The following is a 27,708-nucleotide window of genomic DNA, read 5'->3' as shown; positions in this document are numbered from 1 at the left end:
CATTTCCGGTTCCGATTCTTTTGTTGTTTGTGTTTGTAGCATTTTTTTTTTTATCTACTCTCATTTGGGATATGGATGATAAAAAGAAATCATTGAACACAGAAGAAGACGAAGACAGCGACAATAGCAGAAGAGCAAGTAGACGAAAAAAAGCAAAAGTAATTGTCTAACATTTCGAACCGGCATAGGATACTTTGTAAATTATACAACAGCAACGATGCGTCCAAAACGGCAAAACATATCCCCATGTAGCCGCTCAGGTCTTGCCGACCGTAATAAATCTTATTTAGGGCATCTTTGTCACAAATTCAAAAATAATCATTGAAACAATAATGAAACTTGAGTAACAGTTATTGAGCAGACCTGTACTGAAGACTTAACTGGATGCAGATATCAGCTCAGAAACTGTCAAATTATCTCCCTTTAATTTTCGTTTACATGTCTGCGTTAAGCTTAGTTTAGGGTCGATTAGGGATGTTTGTGACAACTTACATATGTCTTTTATAATACCCCTTCATTTGTTGTGGGAATCATTTGTAGCAGGCCTACCCATGTATGTCAACTGCCAGATTAGAAAACTTTCCTGTAGTTTGTGATCGCAATACTGGTATACCACCGGTCTCACTAAATAGCGACAAGAAGAATTTTAGCGACAAGAAGCGACAAGAATTATGTTTGCATGGTTTATGCATATTGATTGAAGATTAAAGGAAATCAATGACAATCTTCAGTTTTCAACAGGTGTTCACTGTTTACAATGATTGAATATCCTGGCGTGTGTAATACACCTTATTGCTAACCCGGCCGCTTGAACTTTTGACGTCATACACAATCACTTTTTCATTGTGTCGCCCGATATTTTGTTTTATGACGTCAAATTAATACGGGAACCTGTGTGATATCCTGCAATGGTGGACAAATAGCGATCAGGTGTATTGTATTTGCATGCCATTACCTGTAGACAAAAGTGATATGAATGTCTCTTTTTCAAAATTTTGATGTTTACAAATAATTGGTATTAATGTTTGTAATAACTTATAAGGCCAAAAAAAAATATATGTCTGTTTCCTGCTTCCAAGGCAAATAAATCAGGGTCGGTAGGTCGGGATTTTTTTTGTTTTTTTTTGTTTTTTTTTTATTTGCAGGTGGTTAAATGTCATGTTTGGTTAGGGTCCTGTACCTCAAAATGATTTAATCCCTTTAAAGAAGCTTTAATTGAATAATCCTCCCAGTGCTGACATTTTTTTAACCTTAATTGTAGCACATTTGTGCTGTGAGCAGCCATTTTGATTGTTTGGGCATAGTTAAATACAGATCTGGATTGGACCGGAAACAATTTTTTTCCGGATTTGAATAAAAAGATCTAGGGTCGGGGGGTTTGAGTCAGGGTCGGTCGGGAAACAGGAAACAGACATATAGTTTTTTTTGGCCTAAGCTTAGAACTTTCAAATATTTTGACCCTGAGCCCTACTAAAGAGACATTAATCGAGACATTAATCGAAATGGGAATCTGGTGCAGAGAAATTTGAACCAAAAATGTTATATACATGTAAGATCTATATAATGATAATAATACATTTTTAGTAGGTTTTGTATGTTTGTGAATTTGATTTTAGGTTGAATACAAAGAAATGGATGAACAGTTAGCTAATATATCAGAAGATGAATATTACTCGGAAGAAGAAAAGAAAGACAAAACAACGGAGAAAGAAGTCAAAGATGTGAAAGAAGTGAAGGAAGTAAAGGAAGTGAAAGAAGTTAAAGAGAAAGTAGAAAAACCTGCTCCTGTTAAATCAGAAAATGATCCAGAAATTCCAGATAATGTTAGTGAAAATGACGACCCTACAGGTAACTATAGTGCTAAGTATAGCAGGTAGTTTCGAGAGTTTAAAATTTCACAATTTTCATTGAATAAGGTGAATGAAATATTTTGGCAGATTCAAAGTTTTTATAATAACCTTTGCATGTACACTTTTAAATTGGCGGAATCTATTTTGTTGATTTTATTCTATCCGCGAATATTAGCAAAAATATATTATATACAACCCAATAGCGAAAATAACCCCCTGTACGGTAACTTCAAAACCTGAAAATTATTTCAACATTTTTCTTGAACATGTGAAAACGATTGTCTGCATATAAGTTTATGTAACCTACTTCTTTAACAAATCCTAACAAAAATGTCAATTTTTCGTCATGTTTGTCTTGAAATAAAAAATACTTGAATTCCTCAAGATTATATTAGGTAAAATTGAGAATGGAAATGGGGAATGTGTCAAAGAGACAACAACCCGACCAAATAAAAAACAAAAAACAACAGCAGAGGGTCACCAACAGGTCTTCAATGTAGCGAGAAATTCCCGCACCCGGAGGCGTCCTTCAGCTGGCCCCTAAACAAATATATACTAGTCCAGTGATAATGAACGCCATACTAATTTCCAAATTGTACACAAGAAACTAAAATTAAAATAATACAAGACTAACAACGGCCAGAGGCTCCTGACTTGGGACAGGCGCAAAAATGTGGCGGGGTTAAACATGTTTGTGAGATCTCAACCCTCCCCCTATACCCCCTAACCAATGTAGTAAAGTAAACGTATAACAATACGCACATTAAAATTCAGTTCAAGAGAAATCCGAGTCTGATGTCAGAAGATGTAACCAAAGAAAATAAACAAAATGACAATAATACATAAATAACTACAGACTACTAGCAGTTAACTGACATGCCAGCTCCAGACTTCAATTAAACTGACTGAAAGATTATGATTTCATCATATGAACATCAGGCACAATCCTTCCCGTTAGGGGTTTAGTATCATACCATCATAACATATATGAGAAGAACATAACCCGTGTCATGCCAACAACTGTTTTTAGAATAAATGTGTTTAGTTCCGATGCAAAGACCTTATCAGTGACTCAATATTAACGCCAAAATATGCAATCTTAAATGACTTGACAACAGTATCGTAATTATATCCCTTCTTAAGAAGTCTTTTCAAAGGTTTTGTAAGTTTCTGAGGTGAATACTGACACCTTTGTGCTTTATAAAGAATATTTCCATAAAAAATTGGATGTGAAATACCTGAACGTATTAGAAGTCTGCATGTTGAGCTATATTTACGAATGATGTCTTTATACCGATGATAAAATTTAGTAAATGTTTTTACTAGTTTGTGATATATCGAAAACCCTGGTGTAATAATTTTTCAGTAATACATAAATTTCTCTCGTTAAAATCTAAAACATTGTTACATACACGAGCGAATCGTACAAGTTAAGATATATAATGGTTAACTTAAAAAACATTTATCTATAAATTTTACTACAGGTCTTGAAGGAGCAGCATTCCAGAGTCGTGTCCCCTTTGATAAGATGACATCACAAGAGGCTGCATGTTTTCCAGACATTGTACAAGGTCCTCCACAATCACAGAAAGTTTTCTTATACCTAAGAAACAGAATAGTAAGTTTGTACAAATTCCTCCACAATCACAGAAAGTTTTCTTATATCGAAGAAACAGAATAGTAAGTTTGTACAAATTCCTCCACAATCACAGAAAGTTTTCTTATACCGAAGAAACAGAATAGTAAGTTTGTACATGTACAATGATTTTAAATTAAAATAAAAATGACAAATATTTGACACTGTATACTAAAACATTTTTTTTTGTACTTCAAAAGCTAAAGTTCCATGAAAAAAAGAGCTGAAAATATCATATTGATCAAATTTTAATAAAAAATTTATTACAAAATAAAATCAATTAATAAACATTCACAAAGTACTGTTTGCATATATACAGTTTTTTTTTGTTTTAAACTTTTAACACACAAATTTTAGCAGGTTACAGTTTTTTAAATATTCTTATTTTAACATTGCAACTTAAACAATTAATAAAATTTACTTTCTCAATATTAAGCATGCTGTTTTAAATGGTAGCCATTAATATGCCCAATATGGGGTGGGTTATCATAAATCATGATCAGCAATAGATTCCAGATCAACTTGTTTGTGGAGTGGGGGCATTAAGTTTTACTCTCGTCATGGCTATTGTCCATACATCCCAAAATTGGTTTCTGTTTTCTAACTTTAGTTTACCTCAACCAAATGTTATGAAACTTTTACACAATTCTTATTACCACAAATGAGAGAAGCGTCACTGTTTATACCCCCGCTTTAAAAAAGGGGGGTATACTGTTTTACCTCTGTCTGTCCGTCCGTCCCATGAATATTTTTCGTTGCATTTTTCTCAGGAACTACAATACAAGGATTTCTGAAATTTGGTTTCAGGGTTTATCTAAGTCAGCTATACAGTGTAATGCGTTTTCAGATTGATCACTTGATAACTTCCTGTTTACCGAACACTTGTATGATTTTACACATGATAGCCTTGAGTTGTAAATTTTCGTCACATTTTTCTCAGGAACTACAATACAAGGATTTCTGAAATTTGGTTTCAGGATTTATATAAGTCAGCTATACCGTGTGATGCGTTTTCAGATTCATCACTCGACAACTTCCTGTTTACCGAACACTTGCATATTTTTACACTATTAATATTATCCACTTGCGGCGGGGGTATCATCAGTGAGCAGTAGCTCGCAGTTTCACTTGTTTTTTCACCGTCACTGTTCTTATGTTATGTCACTTCATAATGGTTTATTGTAACACCATTAATTCGGTCCTGGCCAAAAAGCACACACCAGAAAGTGGTACATATTTAACACAAAATAGTTCCTACGCATGAGTGTAACTTTCAAAATATGTAGAATATTTAGGTATTTTTGGTATCAAATGAAAGCTGAAGTAGAACACTTTTGGACTTTTAATTTTGAATATTAAAAGAACTGCACCAAATTTTAAAAAGAGGGTACATTTTGTCTGTTTGTCAGATCTGAAGTACCTGTTTTGGTACATCCGAAGTTCCGGGACCAGACCAGTTCTTTCTTATATGCCATTAAAGGTATGTTGATTTTTTTGGTACAAGACACCATAAATTGTTGCTTTGAATTGCAATGATTGCCACTTTATTTGAACTTAAAACAAAAGCGGTGTGTCTGCTTGAAACGGAGGAATTTAACATAGAAAGAAATGGGACCATGAATTAGTGGTGTACTTCCTATTATGCAAGCGTGGGCATCATCTGTGTCCCATGGACACATACCCCATTTACATTTTATTGGAAAATAAATTTATCGGTAAAAATGCCTCATTGAAATTTTACAAAAAAAAGTAAGTGCTGTTTAAAGTTGTATTTATAAAAAATATTGCATTTCCATTACAGCTCCAGTTGTGGTTAGATAATCCAAAACAACAAGTCACATTCGAGAATGCACTTCCTCAGATAGAACCTCCATATAATAGTAAGTAATAATGTATACATTAACAATTATCCATATTTGAGGCTTCACTATTTTTAAGTGTTTTGAACAAGAAAACAACGTTATATCACACACAAAAAAAACTATATATAGGACATATCTGCTCTTTGGTCAGGTTGTTATCTCTTTGAAACATTTTGGTTTCCATTCTCAATAATTTATTTACTGCAGCATATCACATCCTTGTTGTAGTAGAGTTTTTTTTGTTTTTTTTTATTGCACTGGGTTCAAGGCCTCACTGTGAAATGGAAAAAAAAATACTTCATTTAGAATACCTTATGTCCGCAAATAGAACATCAGCTGATAATTCAGGGTTCTTACTAAGGCAAGTCCATGAGTCCTGGACTCATCAAATGTCTGGACTCATCATTTTCAAAACTAGTGGGTCCACAGATCACAGATGCATCAAGATAGAAATATTTTGTATAACATGTATAAACTAAACACAGTTAAATACAAATATCATCATTTTATAGCAAAAGTTTAAAAGTAATCTGAATTTAATGTCATTTCATTGCTTTGTTAGGCCATTGAGACTTAAATATTACATTATATTGCAATACAATATCTTCTCCTTGCTGTTGGACTCACCATGGCTAAAAATGACGAGTCCCTGCACTCGCCTTCAAAAATCCTTAACGAGAACCCTTTAATTATACAACCTAACAAAAATGTACATAAAGCTCAAAACTGTACCACCTAACTATCTGTATAACAGTAAATTTATTGCCATAGGTAGAAAAGGTAGAGATTGTAAGAAATCAGTTGATTATTACTTATAATCATAACAAGTTTTAAACTCATTAATAGTCATTATTTTCAATCTGACAAAGAACAAATCTGTATTTCCAAAGGCAGAGGCTCCAAAGAGTAATGTACTGCAGAGTATGCTGAACTTATTGAAAATGTACTATACAAAAAAATAAAGGACATTGTTAACCCTTAGACTGCTGCATTCATTTCTATTGTACTTTTGTGTAATGCTGAGTAAAATTTTAATCACTGATGAAATAAACATGTTCACTTACAATTGCTGTATCTTTGTAAATATTGAATATTCATCGATAAAAGTTATATAAAAAAGTATTGTTAGATTCTGTATTTTTAATTTATTTTATTTTTGTGTGAGTCTCTGGTCATGTTTTACCTGTACAGGTGCGAAAATAGGTAAACAAAGGTAAACTTATTTTTTCATGTTTTATTAAACGATCCATCAATGTAAAAGTATCCATGACTTCAGAATTGAACCAATATAGTTTAAAATCTCTTTTAAGAACTAAGTTCCATTGTGATTATCAAAAAAATAAGTTTCTTCTCAGACCAAGGGCCTTTTTTATGCAAATATTTTCCGGTATTTTCCTCCAACTTTCACTGCGCCGACTTTTACTTCCATGTACAAATATATTTACACGACAAGTTCATTTTTAAAGCTTTCATCAATATATAATCTTGACAAACTTAAAGTTCGGGTCTATCTATGTTAGTCAATATTGATTCACATTTGAAAGGCGAAATGATAAACATCGCAAATCCTGTTTCATGTCATCCATTTTGAACAATGTCTGGGAATCCCTGTAATTCTCGCTTTAAAAGTCTTCTGTTTGCAGTTTTGATAGAATACTTCCATTTCTGTTTATTATATCTTCGGTTCTCGTCCAAATCCTTTTAATCGTCCGCCGCTGTTAAATCGTTATCATTGAAATACTTCTGAACGTGTTGGCCATTTCTCCAAACAGTGTCCGCCATTTTGTCACTTTTTTCACTTTCGGTTTATCGCTTATACCTGATTAAAAGTCAAGAGACACTCGAAAGAACGCAGATTTTAAGCCAATCAGGATCCATACAAGTCGAAACTGCCGCAATCTCATGAATATTGACTCCGCCCATTCCATGGTAACTGTGTAAACAAACGAGTACGGAAAACGACTATAGTCGCGAGTAGCAGTAGCGGACTGTCTTATCGGAACGACAATAGTCGCGCGTAGCAGTCTAAGGGTTAAAACAAAATAAATACTGAAATGAAAATATTTTTTTTACTGCTGTTTACATACAAAAGAATTGTATTCCAATGTACTAAGAAAAAAATGTTTTTGTATTTAACATATTTAATGTATACAGTGAAACCTGTCTAAACTGAATCTTGCTTAAACCAAAAACCTGTCTAAACCAAGTATAAAAAAGAAGATGTGGTATGATTGCCAATGAGACAACTATCCACAAAAGACCAAAATGACACAGACATTAGCAACTATAGATCACCGTACGGCTTTCAACAATGAGCAAAGCCCATACCGCATAGTGAGCTATAAAAGGCCCCGATAACACATTGTAAAACAATTAAAACGAGAAAACTAACGGGCTTATTTATGTAAAAAAATGAAAGAAAAACAAATATGTAACACATAAACAAACGACAACCACTGAATTACAGGCTCCTGACTTGGGACAGGCACATACATAAATAATGTGGCGGGGTTAAACATGTTAGCGGGATCCCAACCCTCCCCCTAACCTGGGACAGTGGTATAACAGTACAACATAAGAACGAACTATAAAAATCAAGTGAAAAAGGCTTAACTCATTAGATGGACAAAAATAGTTTATAAGTCCAGTCAAATCAAATGTTATGTTGTCAACCTGATTAAACCGAAACCTGCCAAAATCGTAATGAAATCTTAAGTCCTGATGAAGTTCAGCTTAGACAGGTTTTACTGAATTTGTATAAATATTGTAGGTGACGGTCCACTGGTAATGAGAGTACATGCTTACCTTGAAAGATTTGGATTCATCAACTTTGGAGTGTTTAAAAGATTGAAGCCATTACCTTGTAAGTTTGAAAGATTGAAAAAAATGAAACTCTTTTTGTCATTTTGTATGCTGGTGTTTATGCATTTGTATTGTCGTCTGAAATAAATCATCTTAATTCAATTCATCTAGAAAATATTCTGCGAGTTTCTTTTTACTTTAGTTTAAGGTGGTACCTAACACTTTCACTAAAATTAATTTGGCTCGTTTAATTTTAATTAAATTTTGACAAAGTATTTACTTTGACCCTTTAACAAAAATATAAAAATTGCAAAAATTTTCAACCAACCGTTTTGTCAGAAAAAATACACTGGTTATATAGCAGTTTGACAAACACCAATTTTTATCATTAAGAAACTTAATATTCCCTATACAGCACAACGTAATAAAAACATTTAGCTGACTTTACAGAGTTATCTCCCTGTAGTGTTAGGTACCACCTTGAATAAAATGAATGAAAACTAAGTTGAAATATATGACAACAAATTTGCAAATGAAAATGGGAGACAACTCTCATCTAGAAAATTGGCAATTAACCTGTTGTACTGAAGTGTACTGTATATCAGCAAGTATTGTACATCACATACATATGTACAGATTTCGTAATCAATTATAACATAGGATTTTTAAAATAAATTTAGAAAATGTATTTAAAAAACTATATGTATTTTTTGTAGCTAAGAAGCATGGAAGAGTGATTATTATAGGAGCTGGCATCGCTGGTTTAGCAGCTGCCAGACAACTAATGTCCTTTGGAATGGAAGTTGTAGTTTTAGAGGCTAGAGTAGGTTTAAACTATGCTTATCTTAATCATTAATGGGCTGTTTTTGTGTAGTGTCCAGTAGCAAGTATTTCATTCATGTTTATGATGAGTACTAATTAACAACAAAAAATACAGTAGGGAGGAATAGATTTTACGGATGTGATGCAAAGCAAACATTAATTTGCAGACATGCAAATAACACAAATTAATACTCTCTTGTCATATATGTATTACCCATTTATTGTTTGGTCTAATTTTATTAAAAGTCAAACATGCCTTACGTTGAAGCATTTTTCTGATCTTCACATATTGTTATATGTTTAAAATACCATTTAGTGACTTTAAAAGAGGAATTATCCATCAAATTTATAAAAGTGAACACTATAATACTATTATCACAGATAAAAAAAAACCAATAAACTGAAGGCTACATGTATGCATGATCTCTTACTTATATGAGGAGCTTCATATTTCTTGCCTGAATACTTGATTTTTTGTAAAATGTTTAATAATGACCATATCAGGCAGGCAATTTTGGGAAAGTAATTTTGTAATGATTATGTAAAAAAAATATAAGTGTTGAAAAATGCTTTTCATTGTGTACACAAATAGTTCCTGTATCTTTGAAATAGATTTGTTAGCTTCATATTTTCATACAAAATTAAAAATGTATTTTGAAATTTTTGTAGGATAGAGTTGGTGGTAGAATTGCTACATTCCGTAAAGGGAACTATGTTGCTGATTTAGGGGCCATGGTTGTTACTGGACTAGGTGACTATGTATTCTTGTTAATGTTCATATTTATAGATTTTATTGTACATGTATAATGGTACTTCTACTTATATGGATTTTTTTTTTATGATAATTAAGAAATGTGGTTCATGATTTCAGGACATGCCTGAGTTATTTGGTAATTTTTATTCATGGCAAATATCTTGTATTAAAGTTATGCTGGTGATAATTCCATAGAGTTTAATTTGCTGCTTTAACTTTATGCTGCTATATATATATGGAAAAGAACAAGATGTGGTTAATCTTAATTGTGACAGGTTCTTTTAAAAGATTTGATTTGAAGTAAGGGCTATTCCAGAAAAAAATGTATGGGGGGGTTGGAAGGCAGTTTTTGTCAGCACCCGCCACCCAGACAATTGTAATTGAGAATTATAGTGCATTATAGTGTGAAAAGTTGCTCTGATACCCATCACCCATGTATTATTTTACAATGTGCCTTCCAACCCCCAACCCCCCCCATACATTTTTTTCTGGAATAGCCCTAAGTATCATAGGGATATGAAAAAAGATGATACAATTATCAACATCGTGACTGGTGATTTTTTAAAGATTTGAACTACAAAAGTATTAAGATTTATCAAGAGGGGAAAAATTAGGAAAAGAAATCAGAAATTTAATTTATTTTTTCTGAGAGCTAATTATGTACAGATAAGGCAAACATCAGTAGTAAAGTAGCAAAAGAGAAATACCAAAATAAAACCCACCTGAGCAAGAGCAAGAGGCACTTGTAGGAGAATGTTTTTTGCTATTTCATTGTCGTGATTGTTATTTTTAACCATTTAGATAAATTTATTCAATTTTTAATAACCTTATTTTCTAGGTGGTAACCCAGTTACAGTATTAAGTCGACAAATCAACATGGAACTACATAAAATTAAACAGAAATGTCCTTTGTATGAAACCAGTGGTGGAACTGTAAGTCGGCAAGAGTAATTTTGACATTTTTCTTCTGTTTAGTAATGAAAAAGGAAAGACATATAAGAAGACATTAATTCTGGTCATTTGATATTTTTCAAAATATGTATTGATAAAGTCAGTCAATAAAATACAGAAACAGTTGTTACTCTGTGTAATGCATCCTGTAAATTCAGAAGACTGTACTTGCATAAATTCTTGTGCTTGAAATTTTTAATGTATATTCTGTATAATAATGTTGTGAGCAGCTCTTAACACTTTCCATACAATGTTTGTTGCATAGTGTTGTGCGCCACACAGTACATTCTATTGAAAATGTGCTATCTTCTATGTAATAGAAAGTGTTATGCGCAGCACAAATCATTGAAATACAGAATAAACATGGAATTTACTAAAATTTTCAAGCACAAGAAATTATGCAAATTCCATGATTAAAAATAATACTAAGTTGAAATAATAGCCTGTATTGTGTTTATTTTGCTAATTGTTGGACAATCAGCACCGATATAAGTTTACTTTGGCATGTGTTACAAATTGAATATATAGTATTCAATTTGTAACACATGCCAAGGTAAACATTATAGGGTTATCCTTCTTGTTAGCTCACCTGGCCCAAAGGGCCAAGTGAGCTTTTCTCATCACTTGGCGTCCGGCGTCCGGCGTCGTCGTCGTCGTCCGGCGTCGTTAACTTTTACAAAAATCTTCTCCTCTGAAACTACTGGGCCAAATTTAACCAAACTTGGCCAAAATCATCATAGGGGTATCTAGTTTAAAAAATGTGTGGCGTGACCCCGTCAACCAACCAAAATGGCCGCCACGGCTAAAAATAGAACATAGGGGTAAAATGCAGTTTTTGGCTTTTAACTCAAAAACCAAAGCATTTAGAGCAAATCCGACATGGGGTAAAAATATTTATCAGGTCAACATCTATCTGCCCTGAAATTTTCAGATGAATCGGTCAATCGGTTGTTGGGTTGCTGCCCCTGAATTGGTAATTTTGAGGAAATTTTGCTGTTTTTGGTTATTATCTTGAATATTATTATAGATAGAGATAAACTGTAAACAGCAATAATGTTCAGCAAAGTAAGATCAACAAATAAGTCAACATGACCAAAATGGTCAGTTGACCCGTTTAGGAGTTATTGCCCTTTATAGTCAATTTTTAACCATTTTTCGTAAATTAAAGTAATCTTTTACAAAAATCTTCTCCTGTGAAACTACTGGGCCAATTTAATCCAAACTTGGCCACAATCATCTTTGGGGTACATAGTTTAAAAAATGTGTGGCGTGACCTGGTCAACCAACCAAAAGGGCCGCCACGGCTAAAAATAGAACATAGGGGTAAAATGCAGTTTTTGGCTTATAACTCAAAAACCAAAGCATTTTGAGGAAATCTGACATGGGAAAAAAATATATCAGGTCAATTTCTATCTGCCCTGAAATTTTCAGTTGCATCGGTCAACCTGTTGTTGGGTTGCTGCCCCTGAATTGGTAATTTTGAGGAAATTTTGCTGTTTTTGGTTATTATCTTGAATATTATTATAGATAAAGATAAACTGTAAACAGCAATAATGTTCAGACAAGTTAGATTTACAAATAAGTCAACATGACCGAAATGGTCAGTTGTCCCCTTTAGGAGTTATTGCCCTTTATAGTCAATTTTTAACCATTTTTCATAAATCTTAAGTAATCTTTTACAAAAATCTCCACTGAAACTACTAGGCCCCAATCATCTTTGGGGTATCTAGTTTGAAAAATGTGTTCGATGACCTGGCCATTCAACCAAGATGGCCGCCACGGCTAAAAATAGAACATAGGGGTAAAATGCAGTTTTTGGCTTATAACTATGAAACCAAAGCATTTAGAGCAAATCTGACAAGGAGTTAAATTGTTAATCAAGTCAATATCTTTCTGCTCTGAATTTTTCAGATGAATTGGACAACTGGTTGTTGGGTTGCTGCCCTCCAATTGGTAATTTTTAAAGAAATTTTGCTGTTTTTGGTTATCTTGAATACTATTATAAATAGCGATAAACTGTAAACAGCAATAATGTTCAGCAAAGTAAGATCTACAAATAAGTCAACATGACCTAAATGGTCAATTGACCCCTTAAGGAGTTATTGCCCTTTATAGTCAATTTTTAACAATTTTCATTAATTTGGTAAATTTATGTAAATTTTTACCAAATATAGTTCTCTGTTACTAATGGACAAAGTTCATTATAGATATAATTGTAAGAAGCAAAATCGTTCAATAAAGTAAGAACTTCAAACACATCACCATCACCAAAATACAATTTTGTCATGAATCCATTTGTGTCCTTTGTTTAATATGCACATAGACCAAGGTGAGCGACACAGGCTCTTTAGAGCCTCTAGTCTCTTAGTGGCAGTCACCCTGTTTGTCTGTAATTTACACAACATTAGCAACAGGGAATTTATGTGCACCTGGTACATTTATGGTATACAGTTTTAGAAAGATGTAAAAAAAAAATATTCACTAAATATTATCAGTGCAAAAATCAGCATTGCAATATGACTTATGAAAGATATTGCCAAAATAGATTTAGTTTTCTAACATGAATTACTGTTTTCATAGTTTTTATATATAAGTACATAATTTGCCTTGTACATTTCTAGGTGCCAAAAGATAAGGATGAAATGGTAGAAAGAGAATTTAACCGACTTTTAGAGGCTACATCATATTTATCACATCAGATGGAATTTAATTTGGTAAATGGAAAACCAGCATCCCTTGGACAGGCATTAGAAGTAGTCATCAGGTTAGTTAGATCTGTGGATTCATTTATCTTCGTGGGTATCAATTTTCTTGGATTGAGGATAACTTGCATTTTCGTGGATATTAAATCATGTGGTTTGGGTAAAGTCTGCATACAAAATTTGTAATTCGTTGAACATTTAAATTTGGGGTTCCCCTGTCGTCACGAAATCCACAAAATTGGTATCCAATGAATATTACTGCATCCACAGTATTTTATGTGGCATTTTTTTTAATATAGTCTTATTTATTATAGTGTATTATGTTGACTTCAATAAGGGGTAATATGTTTTTGCCATTCATTTTATCAATGTTGTTGACAGGATATCCCCTTAATTTTGTCTGTTTTCCTTCAAATTTGGATGAAGGGTTCCACTCATAATAATTACACCTTATGTAAGAATCCTGGGTTTTGATTGGTTGATAGCCAGTGTATTTTTCACCAATTCACTGTTATCAAACGAATATCGTTCATTTTTTAACTCCGCCGGGGTATTTGCCAAAAGGATTTGCCTTTTCTACCCTCTTTGCCGTGGTATTTGCCAAAAAATACTCTATTCGACTGGACGCTTGTAACGTCACGATCATCAATGCGTTTTAATACATTAACATTCGGTGTAATTAAACAGATATATCATGTTCTTGAGGGGTATTTGCAAAAAATACCAGTCTTGAGAATGAATTTCCCTCGCCTTACGGCTCGTGAAATTTAACATTCTCTCGACTGGTATTTTTCGCAAATACTCCTCCTTAACATGATATATCTGTTTAAAACCTCAAGAAAAATGGAGTGCAATTTTCTCAGAAGGAGGGTGTGGGCTTGTATAAATATCCCATATTTACATAATTTATGCCAGCAAAACAAAACATATTGTTATTGTAAATTATTGTGTGAACAACAATAACCGTCAAAGTACGTTCTTCAACACAGAGCATTGACTCACATTGAACAGCAGGCTATAAAGAGCCCAAAAAATTATTAGTGTATTAATGTTTATTTTTCCTTTCAGAATGCAAGAAAAACATGTGAAAGTAAAGCAGTGTGAACATCAAACAAATATCATAGAAATGCAGGAAAAGTTAAAGAAGACTCAGAACCAGGTACAGTGCTTTTTAATGGGATATATTATCAGTGTTCAAAGTTAACATTTAAAATACAGGGTTAATCTGTTTGAAAATAAGGACATGTGGTATAATTACCAATAAGACAGCGATCTACCAACAGACTAAAATTGTGCAAAGGTGAAAATCTTCAGAATGTGGTGTTTGCCACACTTTGATTCTATATCATTTATTTTCATATTCCTGTCATCAGATCATCTAGTTATTGTTTTTGACACAATTGTGACCTGGTTTGATTAAATGAAATACCAAAATTATAAAAATGAATTAAATCCTTGTTTGTAGTAACAATTTTAATTCCTTCAAACAATCCATCTTCATCTTTCCTATAGAAAACTTTATGTTATTAATATTTTAAAATTACAAATATGTTTATTTTTGTAAATATGTGTCTCATACACAATAAATCAATATGTGACACATTAAAGATAGATTTAGCTTAATTGACTTTTATTAATCTAGAAATATCGGAAAAACCTTAAGAACAAAATCTTAAGTGTTTTGAAAGAAAAATTGTTTAATATATTTTATTGAAATGTCAACAAACAACAAGAAAAAAAATAGTGTTTGTTTTTACCCATTTACTGTGAAAGTACTTTTATGACTTTATCCACGAATTTAAGTGTCCAACGAAATATAACAACCGTTGACAAAATCAAGACATGGAAAGATCACAATGCAGGTTTGACTGATGATATGATAATGTAGAGAATGTATTGAATATTGCCAAATCTAAGAATACTATACTAGTAGTCACAGGGCAAACACACTATGAACTACAACTTCAGACAGGAGTATACCCATTTAATCTTTAATAACCTAAACTGTACAACTTTTTATCTTTTAATTCTCATAAAAAAATGCAGATTTCCCGTATTGATATGCTTTGATAAAGTGTTCATTTTATATCCTCGTAGTATTATTGTACAATAATACGTTTAAAGCATTTGTTTATGATACTGTTTTCTTTAGGTGACATGTTTATAGCCTAATTAACACCTTTGATGGTCTTCAATCTGTTGATCACTCAATCTCGGCTGAATTAGTGTAATCACTATGATTTACACAGGTCAATGATAACTTTGCAATTTCCTTAAATGCAGACAATTTCTAACCTTTGTTTCTAATTATAATGGCTTTCAATTTTTTTTCCTAGAAAACTATAATCCACGAATTTAAAAGCCCACGAACATGTCAATGTTGCTCAAACCATGAAAATTGATACCCACGAATTGAAGTACTTTTACAGTATATGAAATTTCAGTTCTCAGATTTATTTAAAAAAATGCATGAGCACCTACTTTTTTTGTATATGCCTTTTTTACATCTTAGTGCTTGACTTAAGCTTAAAGATCTTAAAACAAAACTGAAAAATGTTACTATTTTAATAGATGTTGTCACTGAAAGATAAAATAGAAGAACTACATAGACAATGGAAAGAAGCTTCTGAAGTTAAACCCCCACGTGATATAACAGCAGAATTCCTTGTCAAGAGTAAACTCAGGGATTTAGATGCATCATGCAAGGTTTGTATATTTTGATGTTATAGTGAATTCGTCTGAAGTGGAACTAATAAACTGGAAACCTGTTCTCACAGAACTTTTAAATCTGATCCTTTGACTAGATATTCTTGAGTAATGTTAAATGGGATACTTGTTTAATATGAACAAATTTTTCAGCTCTGAAAACATTTTGTTTCGATAAGATCACTATATTTTGGAAATAATGAAGGTTGATAAATACAAAATTACAATAAAGATACTATGTATTGTCCACCCCCAAACAAGCTCTGAACTCAGTCATAAGTAGTAAAGGAACTGACAATGCCAAGGCAAAAAAAGAGAAAAAGACAAACAACAACCTACAGTAACATAGTAATCTAAAGACTTAGTGATAAAAAAAAATGCAAAAAAAACGAAACAAAGGACCTGGGGTGATCTTTGGTGCTAAATTTCAAATACTGGTACTAGAAAAGTAAACCAGATTATATATCAAAAAATAAAACTATGTCTGCATTCTTAATATTTTTTTTGCTTTTATGTTATTTATATAATTTGTATAGGTGATACAATGAACATACTTACATTGATTTGTAGGAGTATGATCAGTTACAAGCTCAACAGAAGGAATTGGAAGATAAACTACATGAGTTAGAAGCCAACCCTCCTAGGTATGAATTATTATCAAGTTTTTATACGACCGTAAAAATTTTAATTTTTTGGTCGTATATTGCTATCACTTTGGCGTCGTCGTCCTGCGTCGTCGTCGTCCGAATACTTTTAGTTTTCGCACTCTAACTTTAGTAAAAGTGAATAGAAATCAATGAAATTTTAACACAAGGTTTATGACCACAAAAGGAAGGTTGGGATTGATTTTGGGAATTTTGGTCCCAACATTTTAGGAATTAGGGGCCAAAAAGGGCCCAAATAAGCATTTTCTTGGTTTTCGCACTATAACTTTAGTTTAAGTGAATAGAAATCTATGAAATTTTGACACAAGGTTTATGAACACAAAAGGACGGTTGGGATTGGTTTTGGGAGTTTTGGTTCCAACAGTTTAGGAATTAAGGGCCCAAATAAGCATTATTCTTGGTTTTTGCACCATAACTTTAGTATAAGTAAATAGAAATCTATGAAATTTAAACACAAGGTTTATGACCATAAAAGGAAGGTTGGGCTTGATTTTGGAAGTTTTGGTCCCAACAGTTTAGGAATAAGGGGCCCAAAGGGTCCAAAATTGAACTTTGTGTGATTTCATCAAAAATTGAATAATTGGGGTTCTTTGATATGCTGAATCTAACTATGTATGTAGATTCTTAATTTTTGGTCCTGTTTTCAAATTGGTCTACATTAAGGTCCAAAGGGTCCAAAATTAATCTTAGTTGGATTTTAACAAAAATCGAATCCTTGGGGTTCTTTGATATGCTGAATTTAAAAATGTACTTAGATTTTTAATTATTGGCCTAGTTTTCAAGTTGGTCCAAATGGGGGTCCAAAATTAAACTTTGTTTGATTTCATCAAAAATTGAATAAATGGGTTCTTTGATATGCCAAATCTAACTGTGTATGTAGATTCTTAATTTTTGGTCCAGTTTTCAAATTGGTCTACATTAAGGTCTAAAGGGTACAAAATTAAACTAAGTTTGATTTTAACAAAAATTAAATTCTTGGGCTTATTTGATATGCTTTATCTAAACATGTACTTTGATTTTTGATAATGGGCCCAGTTTTCAAGTTGGTCCAAATCAGGATTCCATATCAAGTATTGTGCAATAGCAAGAAATTTTCAATTGCACAGTATTGCACAATAGCAAGAAATATCTAATTGCACAATATTGTGCAATAGCAATTAATTTTCAATTGGAGTTATCTTTCTTTGTATAGAATAGTAGTTGATAATATATGTTGGAAATTTGCCAGACATGACTATGATGTCATTTTCTATTTTTATTTGCCAATAACTTTATGTAAATAACTTCATTGGAAATTTGCCAATATAAAATGTTGCTGATGAAGCTTTTTTTCCTTATCTTATCTAAAATGTTTTTAGATAATGTATGTTGGACATTTGCCAGACATGACTATGAAGTCATTTTCTATTTTTATTTGCCAATAACTTTATGTAAATAACTTCATTGGAAATTTGCCAATATCAAATGTTGCTGATGAAGTTTTTTTTATTGTTTTATACAATAAACAATGTATATTCACTTTTACTACCAACCAATCTTTACCATTCAGTGATAACAAGCACTTTATTTTACATTTTAATATTTTATGATGTATTTAAAAGTGTAGTTATTGTTGCAAACTCCATTAGAAATTTGAATTGATATCAGTTTTGGAAAAAGGGAAACGGGGATGTGAAAAAAATTGGGGGGTGTTAAATTTTTCTCATTTCAGATTTCATAAATAAAAAGAAAATTTCTTAAAACATTTTTTTGAGAGGATTAATATTCAACAGCATATTGAATTGCTCAAAGGCAAAAAAAAAATTTTAAGTTCATTAGTTCATTAGACCACATTCATTCTGTGTCAGAAACTTTTGCTGTGTCAACTATTTAATTTTAGATTTAAATAAGTTTGAAGAAGAAATCTTTAATTGATTTGTAAAATCTTGACATTTGTTTTGTGTAAAAAACCCATGTAATGTCAAAAATTTGATCACAATCCAAATTCAGAGCTGTATCACACTTGAATGTTTTGTCCATACTTGCCCCAACTGTTCAGGGATCGACCTCTGCGGTCGTATAAAGCTGTGCCCTGCGGAGCACCTGGTTACAGTCTGAAGTCTGTATCTGCTTAAGAATACGACAATGCAAGGGATGAATAAACTAATTACTGTGGATTCATTTATTTTTTTTGGTATCAATTTTTGTTGATTGAGGAAAACTTCCTTTTTGGTGGGTAATTTATTTCATGGTTTTGCCAATCTCTGCATACAAAATCTAAAGAAAATATTTAAATTGTTGAACATTTGAATTCATGGTTCATATTTACACAAGAAAAACCATGAAAATTGGTATTCAACGAGTATGTCTATTTTAAAGGTTTAGCCATGGTGTAGTGGTCAGTGCATCGGACTACTAACACAAAGGTTCCTGGTTCGATTCCCGTCTGGGATGAAAATTTTAGGAACTGAATTTTCGGCTCTCCCTTGACACCATTTGCCAGTATGGTCTCCAGGAAACGATGATAGTCTGTCAAAAGGGGACGATAAATGGCGGACCCGTGTTAAGAGAGAGTCATATCTCTTGCACGTTAAAGACACCCTTGTAGATTTCGAAAAAGAGTAGGCTAATGCTGCTACAAAACAGCACTCGCACCCGCAAAGTGGAAAGGGATTAATATAAGTTGCAAAACTTGTTTCCTAATCCACTATAAATAAATATGTTTAAACTAAAGGTTTATTTAAACGAACAATTATGTACTGTACATGCAAAATCAGTGATATGGGATAGGTATTTTACATGATTCAAAGGATATTTTTATTTTCTACATTCATATCCAAGGTGGTCTCTTAATTAAGAAGAGAAACTTTGTTATAATCAAAAATAAAAGTATTTATATTGTCAATTACTTTTTTTGTTGGCATTATCAATAAATAAAACAAGAACAGGCATTAAGCAAGGCCACAATTAAAAATATTTTGGTTTGCCCAAACCCTACCCAAAGGTTGAGACAGTGGGTAGGTAGGTAGGCATTTTCTTTTTTTTTTTCAAAAAGAGAAATTGAAGTATCGGGTGTTTATTAGTCTTCATGCCTATCTGATTAAAAAAAACTTCTTAAAATCAGGACAATAAAAGAATTTGAGTAGGCAGTTTTTTTCTGGGTAGGTAGCGTTTGGGCAAACAAACCTATTCTTTTTTATGGCCCAATATTGTGTGTCCCACATTGGTAATAGGACAAAATTTGCACCCCATGTTGTTGAACTCATTCATTTAGCAAGAATTTGTGTCTGACCTACACTGTGTTTCAAACTGAAATGAATATTTGTTATTTCAGTGATGTATATTTATCAACAAGAGACAGACAGATCTTAGACTGGCATTTTGCTAATTTAGAATTTGCCAATGCTACACCACTGACATTACTATCTTTAAAACATTGGGACCAAGATGATGACTTTGAATTTTCTGGCAGTCATTTAACAGGTAAAAATTTTGAACAAAATAAATATTGTTTAGATATTTTTAGATATAGGAAGATGTGGTATGAGTGCCAATGAGACAACTCTCCATCCAAGTCACCATTTATAAAAGTAAACCATTATAGGTCAAGGTACGGCCTTCAACACAGAGCCTGGGCTCACACCAAACAGCAAGCTATAAAGGGCCCCAAAAATTACTAGTGTAAAACCCTTCAAACATGAAAAAAGGTGTAATCTGTATAAAAAATGAGAAGCGAGAAACACTTATGAACCACATAAACAGACGACAACCACTGAACATCAGATTCCTGACTAAGGGCAGTCTCCCTTTTAAACAATAGTATAACATCAAAATATAGGGCTATCTCAGATAGACATATTGAGTTTTTTGGCCATTCAATTGACCAATTATTCATGTTTTCTACAACTGGTTGATTGTAAGACTTTTGTCCAATAACAATATAGCGTTTCAATCTTTTACACTTGTCATATGTAAACTGAATCCAACTAGAGCTCTTTCATACATTGGAAACATGATGACATTGAAATGGCTATTGTAGGTCCATATAATGTGTTTTCAAATTTTAAATTCTAATGTCAGATATCATGAATGTACATGTTCACTCAGAATTTACAATTTGAGGGTAACTTAAAAACTTAAAAAAGAATTCTACAAAAAATGACAGAAGAGAGAGGGGGACACAAAAAAATCATAAGTTGAAAATAAAAATCCCAATGTGACTTAAACTTTTTATGGTAAACAATTGATTCATTGATGCATGTACATGCAATTGTTAAAGAAAATTAAATATATTTTTATATTTTTGATATACCTAATTATCATCTTAGCTATAGGTTTCAATCAGTCTAGAAATTGTTAGATATCAATGAAAGGAGATAGTTGGGATCAATGTCAGACACAAATTTCTAAAGATTAAGATATTGACATTTATCATATATTTAGTACAAAATACAGCTATTTTGTATATCTAATAAAGGTTGTTTTTCCAGTCTGTATCACCTACCCTGTATCGCATACCCCGTATCGCATAGCTAAACCCGTATCGCATACCCCGTATCGCATGGTAAAACCCGTATCGCATACCTTTTTTTTTTTTTTTTTTTTTTTTTTACATAAAGTTTTTTGTTTTTTTTTTGCTTAAGAAAAAATTTCCTCAAAATAGGTCATTTTTTTAATGACGTCATTGTTTGGTATGTAACGTCACGAACGTCAAATTTTGATATTGTATGTGACGTCACGAACATCAAGTTTGCATATTTTTTGGCACACTAAATGCAACTATAAAAAATACAAAACACTCAAATAAATACAATAATAAACAAAATATTTTTAAAACAGCAGCAGGCAAATGGTAAGGTAACCCAGGTGCTTTGTATAAGCAGTTATTTTAAGGCTTTGAACCAAGACAAAAGCAGAACTGAAGGTAACCCAGTGCTAATCTATCGGGATCAGAAAACAGTTCATATATATAATACTCTTCTGTTGAAATATATGATAAAGCGTATAATACATGGCAAAATCCGTATCACATGCCGTATCACCCTCGACCAATATCATCCCTCGGGCCTAAAGGCCCTTGGGCTGATATTGATGTCTCGGGATGATACGACATATGATACGGATTTTGCCATGTATTATTCTCTATTTATTAGTTTAGAGCACAGTAAATCCAAGCTTGTGGATTGTGTTATTTTCTTTCATTGGTGTTTCTCATTTATTTATAATTTTTTTTATCTTTAGTGAGAAATGGATATTCCTGTGTTCCAGTGGCTTTGTCAGAAGGTTTAGATATAAAACTGAATACAGCCGTCAGGAAAGTGGTGTACACACCCTCAGGTTTGTATCAACTCGAAAAATGTCTAATTTGTTACATGTGCAGGTTCCTATGAGAATATGATATTCTTTTACTAGTATTTTACTAACAAATTTGAAATCTAAACTCCTTCTTATTAATCTTTTTTTAAATTTCTTTATTATTTTCTTAATTCATTGCACTTTTAATTAAATGAATAAATTGTTTATCTAAATTTCCATTTTCCTATTTAGTAACTAATTTGAAATGAAGAAATAAACGCAGTGCAAATTATCTAATGTCTGCTGAATCTTTTTATTTTGAAACTGCTACACAATAATTATAATAATACTCAAGATTATTTAATTCATTGAAATTTGAATTTTTATAATAAAATTGCAATTCATATCAAAGTCATATGAAATGAGTGACTGGTGAAATATAATGTCTATCCAATTCTTAAAACAATACATGTATATATCATTAACTTAGTTTTCTGTGCAGGATCTTATCATTTCTTACCCAAACATATTGTATAATCGTCAATTTTTTTTTTTTTGTCTGTTATATTGTTAAAATATGGCAGCTAATTAATTGCTGTGTTTTGAAGCAGAAGTTTACCAATTGTCACTTTATAGTAAACAACCAAAAAAGAAGCATGGATATTGAGCATGTGTATAACATGTACAATCAGATAATAGTTAATTTCAATGAAAGATCTATGCCTATTGTGATCACTGGAGTTTTACGAGAAGGGTCAGGCTAACGTCACTTGCATACAGAAAATATTTCAGCTTCCTGGAAGCAAGCAATTAAAAAAAGTAAACTTCTTCTACATGAGGAAAATATAAAGAATTTTCTTAAGAAAAAAGTAAATATACATAAGTTTAATTAATGAAAACTATCCATTTAGTTCTAAAAAACATGCATCATTTTTTTTAAATTTGCGGTTTCATATGACTTTAATACAGTTATTTTTAATATTAATAAAACAGTTATGGATTTCGTGAATTTGTTTATTTATATAAGCATGGAGTTAAAACTGTTTGTTTGTTAAAAAATGATATAAAAACTATGATAACAATATGAATCAACTTGATTTTTTGAAAAACTGACAAGGAAAATTAATTGACCAAACAGAATCAAAAGGTTACTTGTTTTACATGGCATGGGTATTTATGATCTGACCCTGATGATACCCTTATTCATTCATAAAATTGAGAAAGGAAATGGGGAATGTGTCAAAGTGACAACAACCCGACCATAGAGCAGACAACAGCCGAAGGCCACCAATGGGTCTTCAATGTAGCGAGAATTCCTGCACCCGTAGGTGTCCTTCAGCTGGCCCCTAATAATATGTATACTAGTACAGTGATAATGGACGTCATACTAAACTCCGAATTATACACAAGAAACTAAAATTAAAAATCATACAAGACTAACAAAGGCCAGAGGCTCCTGACTTGGAACAGGCTCAAAATTGCAGCGGGGTTAAACATGAGAAGTCTGAGTCCGATGTCAAAAGATGTAACAAAAGAAAATAAATAAAATGACAATGATACATAAATACCAACAGACTACTAGCAGTTAACTGATGTATTTTTATTTTTTAATTTTAGGAGTAGAAGTAACAGTTAGCAATGCTAAAAACAACACAAATTCTCAGACACTGAAAGGTGATGCTGTGTTATGTACCCTACCATTAGGAGTACTGAAGGAATGTTTAAGGGGTAACAGTCTAAACAGTGTTCAGTTCCAGCCAGCATTACCAGAGTGGAAATCAGCAGCTTTACAGAGAATGGGGTTCGGTAACCTAAATAAAGTAAGTCTGATAAATAGTTATCTGGAATATTTTCATACCTCTGTCCTGAGGATTAACATGCTGAACAACAACTAAAGTATGCCTAGGAACATTCTAAAATATAACAAATTGTTCAGAGACGAAATTTTTTTAAAACTTTTTTATGCAGAAAATTAAAATGGAAATCCCATAGTAATTGTTTTGAAGCTTTTATTTCTCTCGAGATATAAATAAAAAAAAGAAAAGAAAAAAAAACAAACTTGCTTTTAGTTTTTGCTCCTGTATTTTGGATACATAAAATATGTCAGATGCAGGGGACATTGGAACTCTGATATCCTATTGAAAATAACATTATTATTGTACCAAAATGGAAAAGGGTATTTAATTATAACCCCAAGAATGATAACACTCCATTACAAGCAGAGTTTTTATCACATCGTCTTTCGTACCACAGGAAACGATATCAGGATATGATGTTTCAGATTTTTTTAAAACTAGTAACATCGCTATGACAGAGCTCCGCTTGGATCAATTTCAGACCAAACTTGTCCGCAGGTCGACGACGCGCTACGAAGTAGATTTTTACGAAAGAGTTGAGAACACTTTCATGACTTTTATGCAATTCGTCCATCTTGTTTACATGAAGGAAAAACCACACATACTGCTTCGGAAATAATTGGACGCTTTTCTCACATCCTCACCCTTGTTACATTCAGATACCACCATGTGTATAAATTATGCTGCCAACTCTTGGCATTATATATTTATTTTAAAAAATATTTTTTTGTCCAAATGATGTGGATGCTTGAGCATCTGAGCATACATGCAAGCTACGCCACTGGATGTGGTATTATGGCCAATTATACAACTATCCCCTAGAGTTCAAATAAGTGTTATTACAGGTCACTGTAAGTCCTTCAATAATGAACAAAACAAACTGCTATAATGGCCTTAACATGAAAAAATGTGGTTGAAAATTGATACATTTGTTTTGTTGATATCTTTTATGAAAACATGTATGAGAATTTAAAATCTCTTCAAAAAATTATCTCAAAGATAATCATATCTTTGATGTATTTCATAGGTGGTGCTTTGTTTTGATCGAGTATTCTGGGACCCTAGTGCTAATTTATTTGGACATGTTGGTAGTACAACAGCCAGTCGGGGAGAACTTTTCCTGTTCTGGAATCTGTATAAGGCACCAGTTTTACTAGCCTTGGTTGCTGGTGAAGCAGCAGCCATTATGGAAAATGTCAGTGATGATGTCATTGTAGGGAGATCTATTGCAGTATTAAAGGGAATCTTTGGTAATAATGCAGTACCACAGCCAAAGGAGACACTGGTAACCAGATGGAGAGCTGATCCCTGGTCCAGGGGATCTTATTCCTATGTGGCAGCTGGTTCATCTGGTAAGATAAAAAGTAAAATCACAAAAATACTGAACTCCGAGGAAAATTCAAAACGGAAAGTCCCTAATCAAATGGCAAAATTAAATCATAAAACACATCAAACGTATGGACAACAACTGTCATTTTCCTGACTTGGTACAGGCATTTTCAAATGTAGAAAATGGTCAATTGAACCTGGTTTTATGGCTAGCTAACCTCTCACTTGTATGACAGTTGCATCAAATTCCATTATATTTAAAATGATGCATAAACAAAACAGACATAATAGGTAAAATTTTCAATATATGGGTACAGCAATTATTTCTAAGTATCTGATACTGATCAGAAGTACATTTTTAAATCCAAATAAATTTTGAATAGAGATTACTTATACATTTTGTTGTCGAAAGAAGCGAATCATTTAAAAAGATGTGAGCAAACTCTCTTTTGCCTAAGGGGTCATCCATAATTGTCAACCATTTTCCAAAGTGTACAAAACGTACACTTGTGGGAGGGGGTTAAAAAATCAACATTTTTACCGTAAGCTTTTTTGTTTATATCTGGAATTTTTTTTGTTTCCGCATTATTACAGCAATGAAGCTATTTATCATCTATGCGTTTGAAAATTACGTGAAATTGTACATTATCAAAACAACAAAATGGTATCTTTATACTCTTTATTCTGACGAAACACAAGCATCACAGATAGATGTCATCAAATAAAACAGTCAGATATGTTTCAGTTTATTTTCAATGCAAATTTCTATATTAAACTAAACTATAATAGACAGGATCTTCTTTATATTAAGAATGATTGATTCTTGTCTTGAAATCTGAAAATGGTTGATGTACACTTTTTGAGGGAGGGTGGGGGGTCTGAAAAAGTGTACGTTTTGTACACTTTGGAAAATGGTTGACAATTATGGATGACCCCTAATCAAGTAACCTTTTTTTTTTATTTCAATGACAGACAGAGCCTCAAATGACATAATGAGATTGATACTTGATTAATTTTTTAGTATTTGCTATTGTTTATCATGTTTATTGAAGGTAATTCTCAGACAATAACTGCTGAAAAGTTCTTATCTTCACAAAAGAATATCATATGCAATTAGATTATCAATGGTTTTTCAAATAAAAAGGTTGTATCTCAGCTAAAATTTCATGGAAGGGCAACAGGCCTGAGATGAGATGCCTCTGAGAAACATCACTGAATTAGAAAGACCATTAATAATCTGTTTATAGCTATTTTGCCTATGATTTGGTTAATGTTTAGTTTTAACCAATAGCTTTATATCTCAGGGAGTATCATCATATGTGAAAAGTTATAACAAAAAATGAAAAATACACAAAATTAAGATATTATTGCTTTCTGTCTGAATAGTACTTTAATCATTCTTCATTGGTCAATGTTCCAGAACTTAGTTAAACTTATATTTCAGAACTAGTTTTCTAGAACAAAAACACTAATTGTACAACACTTATGTATTATTCTTCCAAAATTTGATGCCTAAAATTAAAATTAACAATTTAAGATTTTTTATTGATTTTTCCCTCAGGAAATGACTATGATCTAATGGCAACACCTGTATCCCCACAAGCTGGTACACTCCCTCGACTATTCTTTGCTGGAGAACATACAATACGAAATTATCCTGCAACGGTACATGGAGCATTTATGAGTGCACTGAGAGAAGCAGGCAGGATAGCAGATCAATTCTTAGGAGCTCCTTACACACTACCATCAATGAAAACAGAGGGTGCAAAATCATGATCAAACAAGCAAAAGAACATTTGGGATTTATTAGGCAGCAACATGTGTTCATGGATGAGGTTTCACGGATCTGATGTTTGTGAGTCACTGCAATACAGATCATGTATTTGTTATCGTGTTTGTTGTACATGTACTATTGTATGTCAGATTAAAGAGATAAACAATCAAGCTACATGAATTATGTAATATAGTTACTATATCATCAGATTCTTTCATTCTCTTTTTGTACTTGTCTTACCTTGCATAAACAGCCAGTGGTAGAAATTGTATAAAAGTATAGCGATGTGGTACAATTGACAATGAAAAAACTATCCAACAAAGACCGCAGTTTCAAAAATGAGGGAAAATTCAGAATCTAAAGCTTTAAAAAGCTGTTCATTTCAAATTTAAAGGAAGAAAACTGATGGATTAATTTATATACATGTAAAATTATAAATAAACCCTCACAATCATTGGATTACAAGCTCTGGGCTTGGAAAAAGATTATAAAGAATGCTTTGGGGTTAAACATTTTTATGAGTGTTTAACACTCCCCTAAACTGGGAAAATGGTGTAACAGCACATGGACAGCTCGAAAATCTATTTCATTTAAACTTTGGTGGATAATTGTCTCATTGGTAATTGTGCAACATTTAATTTTGGTATAAAAACGTAAACAAATATGTTGGGATAGATTAGACTCATCATATTGAAACATCTTCTTTCAAGCTGTATTGCCATTGG

At 32.3% G+C, this 27,708-nt stretch overlaps 1 protein-coding gene across 1 annotated transcript; it reads left to right on the top strand.

The window, feature by feature from the left end:
- On the top strand, positions 1 to 27,153 carry LOC143049960 (lysine-specific histone demethylase 1A-like). Its single transcript, XM_076223740.1, has 17 exons — positions 1 to 158; positions 1,617 to 1,848; positions 3,335 to 3,468; positions 5,288 to 5,366; positions 8,119 to 8,211; positions 8,867 to 8,973; positions 9,642 to 9,723; positions 10,565 to 10,659; positions 13,299 to 13,441; positions 14,448 to 14,538; positions 15,951 to 16,085; positions 16,656 to 16,729; positions 20,064 to 20,212; positions 21,971 to 22,066; positions 23,642 to 23,844; positions 24,908 to 25,232; positions 26,771 to 27,153. The coding sequence occupies exons 1-17, from the start codon at positions 72 to 74 to the stop codon at positions 26,983 to 26,985; spliced, it is 2,340 nt and encodes a 779-aa protein (XP_076079855.1). The 5' UTR covers positions 1 to 71; the 3' UTR covers positions 26,986 to 27,153.
- Positions 27,154 to 27,708: the final 555 nt, after the last annotated feature.

The sequence above is a fragment of the Mytilus galloprovincialis genome, chromosome 10 (assembly GCF_965363235.1).
Source record: "Mytilus galloprovincialis chromosome 10, xbMytGall1.hap1.1, whole genome shotgun sequence".
NCBI classification, from domain to species: Eukaryota; Metazoa; Mollusca; class Bivalvia; order Mytilida; family Mytilidae; genus Mytilus; species Mytilus galloprovincialis.
This window is presented reverse-complemented; position numbering and strand designations above follow the sequence as displayed.